The sequence below is a fragment of the Lolium perenne genome, chromosome 3, assembly GCF_019359855.2.
Source record: "Lolium perenne isolate Kyuss_39 chromosome 3, Kyuss_2.0, whole genome shotgun sequence".
NCBI lineage: Eukaryota > Viridiplantae > Streptophyta > Magnoliopsida > Poales > Poaceae > Lolium > Lolium perenne.
Genome location: NC_067246.2, coordinates 30,620,367 through 30,623,605, shown reverse-complemented (window position 1 = coordinate 30,623,605; position 3,239 = coordinate 30,620,367). Strand labels below are relative to the sequence as shown.

Below are 3,239 nucleotides of genomic sequence, written 5' to 3'. Positions count from 1 at the left end.
CTGGATATTGTTGATGTGAGTTGGTGAATTGTCACCCCCTTCATCCCTCTGTAGGTTTAGCTAGGTGGTTTCGAGTTTGATCTTTTGTATTGCTCTTATAAGGTGTTGTGAATAATCTAATAAAAAAGCGTGTGCATCCTTTGAATGCAGAAGCTGGGGCGATATTTTCCCCATTTCGAAAAAAATGCAGTTTGCAAATAGATCAACATTGAGCAGAGAGAAATCTCAAGAACTTGTAGAACGGAATTAAGCATCAACAAGTTGCCCATAGAACGACGCACAGGATCGATCGGATTATGCAAGTTTCCGACTCCGATCGAGATTGACGCCTGATACGCATGAGGAATCAAACTGCGTGCCTTGCAAGGGCCTGCGCCTATATAAATATACACGGCGGTATATTGTTCGAGACTTGATCATAGTCATACGCAAGCCAGACACTCCCAACAGCCAGCATCGTCGATCGATGACTCGTCGCTGTCCATGGAAGAAGGGACGGCCGGCCGCCACGCCGCCTCCGCCGTCGTCGTTCGTCCGAGCCGAGCACGAGTTCCGCATCGTCGGTTACAGCACGGCCAGCGAGAATCACTACTCCATCCTCTCCGGCACCTTCCAGATCGGCGGCCACACCTGGGCCCTCGACTGCGGTTTCAACATGGGAGAGCACCTCGTCTTGGTATTCCTCGAACTGCTCACACCCTACATCGCCGAGGACCTCGTCGTTGCCAAGGCCGGCCTCAGGATCGAGGACCCCCTCGGCCGGCTCCCGGCCATCGAATGGCACAGCGAGGAACCGCACACGTTCACGGCCGGCAGCAGGAGCTGGAAGTTGTCAGTGCCGGACGAGTTCCATGGGAATGAGAGCCGCTACGTGCAGGACGACCGGCTCACCATCCTCTGCACCGTGGAGGTCCTCCAGGAGGAGCACGACTCTACCATTGCTGACGATATCCGCAAGCTTCTTTTACTTCCGTCGGAGCCGGAGCCAAAGTCAGAGTCCGAGAGGAGGAGGCACGCATGCATGTTGCCCGACGTGACCTTCATCGTGGAGCAGACCGAGATCCCAGCGCACAGGCTCGTGCTGGCCCTGCGGTCGCCGGTGTTCGCCGCCGAGCTCCTCGGCGAAATGAGAGAGAGCACCACGCGCCGTGTCAGGGTCGGCGACATGCGCGCGTCCACCTTCAGGGCCATGATCCGCTTCATCTACACCGACGAGCTGCCCATCAAAGCAATCACAAACGATGCAAGCCAGCGTGCTTGCAAAGACAAGTGTGCAGCAAAGCGCCGCGTGGCCATGGCGTGCGACCTGCTCGCGGCCGCAGATCGCTACGACCTGGAGAAACTCCGTCTCATGTGTGAAGAAGTACTGTATGAAAGCATGGATGCCGCTTCTGTCATGCCGACTCTGTTGGTGGCGCATGGCCGGTACAACTATCGACAACTCGAGGCCTCTTGCATCGATTACCTGGCGTCCGATGCGGACGTGTACGCCTCCGTCAGAGCAACAGATGAGTACAGGAAGCTAGAAGAGAGCTGCAACTCCTTGGTGGTAGAGGTCATGGACAAAGTCTCCACACAAAGATTAGCCGACAGCTCCTCCTCCTTCGACACCGCCAGAAACCCCAGACGGGCAAAGAAGATGAGTGTTTCGACGTATGATGCGTCCAAGGTGGTCAGCGGCACACATGAGATGAGGATTCCCAACTTTGGTGCTCTTTATCGAAAAAAAAGAAGGACCTATGGTGTTGGTAGAGAAATACAGTCCAACACTTTCGAGATCGATGGTTATGACTGGAAGCTGGTGGTAGACCCAGCAGGGAAGAACCCGAAAAATGAAGAGTGTGTCTACGTATCCGCTGAGTTGTTCACTGATCCAGGAACTGCCGGTGTCAGGGCGTCTGTATGTTTCTGGATGGATGGCCCTAATGGGCAAGACGAGCCAACAGAAAAAGACTATATGCAACACATATTTACAAGGTACGCACAGTCACATGGGAATGATGTCATCGCCACCAAGGACGCAGAGCAGGATTTCCTAGCGCATGATGGCTCTCTAACCATACGATGCAGCATCATAGTCACCAACAACTCCTGCGTTGCTACTGGCACCCCCACAGCTTGTGGTGTCGGAGCGCCGCCGCCCAGCATTGCTCGGCACCTCAAGGAGCTACTAGCGAGCGAGAAGGGGTCGGATGTGACATTCCTTGTCGAAAACAGAGAGATTCGAGCGCACAAGCTCCTCATTGCTGTGAGGTCTCCCGTCCTATACGAGATGGTTGTGGGGGTGGCCAACAAGGCAGACCACTTTGTACCGGTCGACGACATGAAGGCTGCGGTCTTTGAGGCCATGCTGCACTTCATCTACACCGGTGAGCTGCCACCTATGGAACACTTAGCCCTTGCCACCAGTAGTGGCACCAAGGATATATCTTTTGCTATGAAAGAAATAACCCCTGCTAGTAGTTCTTCCGTGGACGGTAGCTTGTTGATTGTCGGAGACATAATGGCTGCGGCATGCAGGTTCAGTCTTGACAAGATGAAGGCCAAGTGCGAGACCTTGCTAGCGGGGTCCATCAAGAAAGAGAACGCAGAGAGCATGCTCACGCTGGCACGCCAGCACAGCTGCTCAAAGCTCGAGGATTACTGCGCCCAGTTTCTCTTATCGGGATATGTGACTCATTACAGAGAACAGGCTGAACACGATATGCTAGAAAGGATTCGCTCTTTTTTTTTCATGTGAAAGAAATTCTGGGCCGTAAACAATGTCATTTCCTATAAATGATACTTTTGGAGTGGTATTTTTCATGTTACGGGTGCATCCTGATTCTCAACAATATGCAGTATAGTACTATCACATAGATAGTGAAACATGTCATTGTTGGATTGTCGTGGCAATGCTCTGGTCTTTCTAGTGATGTACCTTGCGTACAACCTCTCATCTCATTTATTAAAGTCTTACCACGTCAATTTCAAACCGTGTACGTAATTATGTACGGTAAGCTAGGTGAAGAACACACATGAGCTGCCATGCATTGATGTGGATTTCTCCGGACCAAGGTTTCCTCCCAGCCGTCGGCCGGCACACTCAATCGTCTCAGTTTCTCGCAATCAAATTATTTGGGAGAGCTCCACTTCACTTAGCTTCACTCCAGCTCTTAACTTCACTCCACGTTATAAACTCTGAAGCTGCTAAAAAATGAGTTTGGCTACCGCTCATAGCTACAAATTCACGTTAGAGG

The 3,239-nt window shown here is 52.1% G+C and overlaps 1 protein-coding gene across 1 annotated transcript; it reads left to right on the top strand.

Moving 5' to 3' along the window:
• Positions 1 to 466: 466 nt before the first annotated feature.
• On the top strand, positions 467 to 2,740 carry LOC127339108 (uncharacterized). The gene has a single exon (XM_051365002.1). The coding sequence runs from the start codon at positions 467 to 469 to the stop codon at positions 2,738 to 2,740; it is 2,274 nt and encodes a 757-aa protein (XP_051220962.1).
• The last annotated feature ends 499 nt before the right edge of the window (positions 2,741 to 3,239 follow it).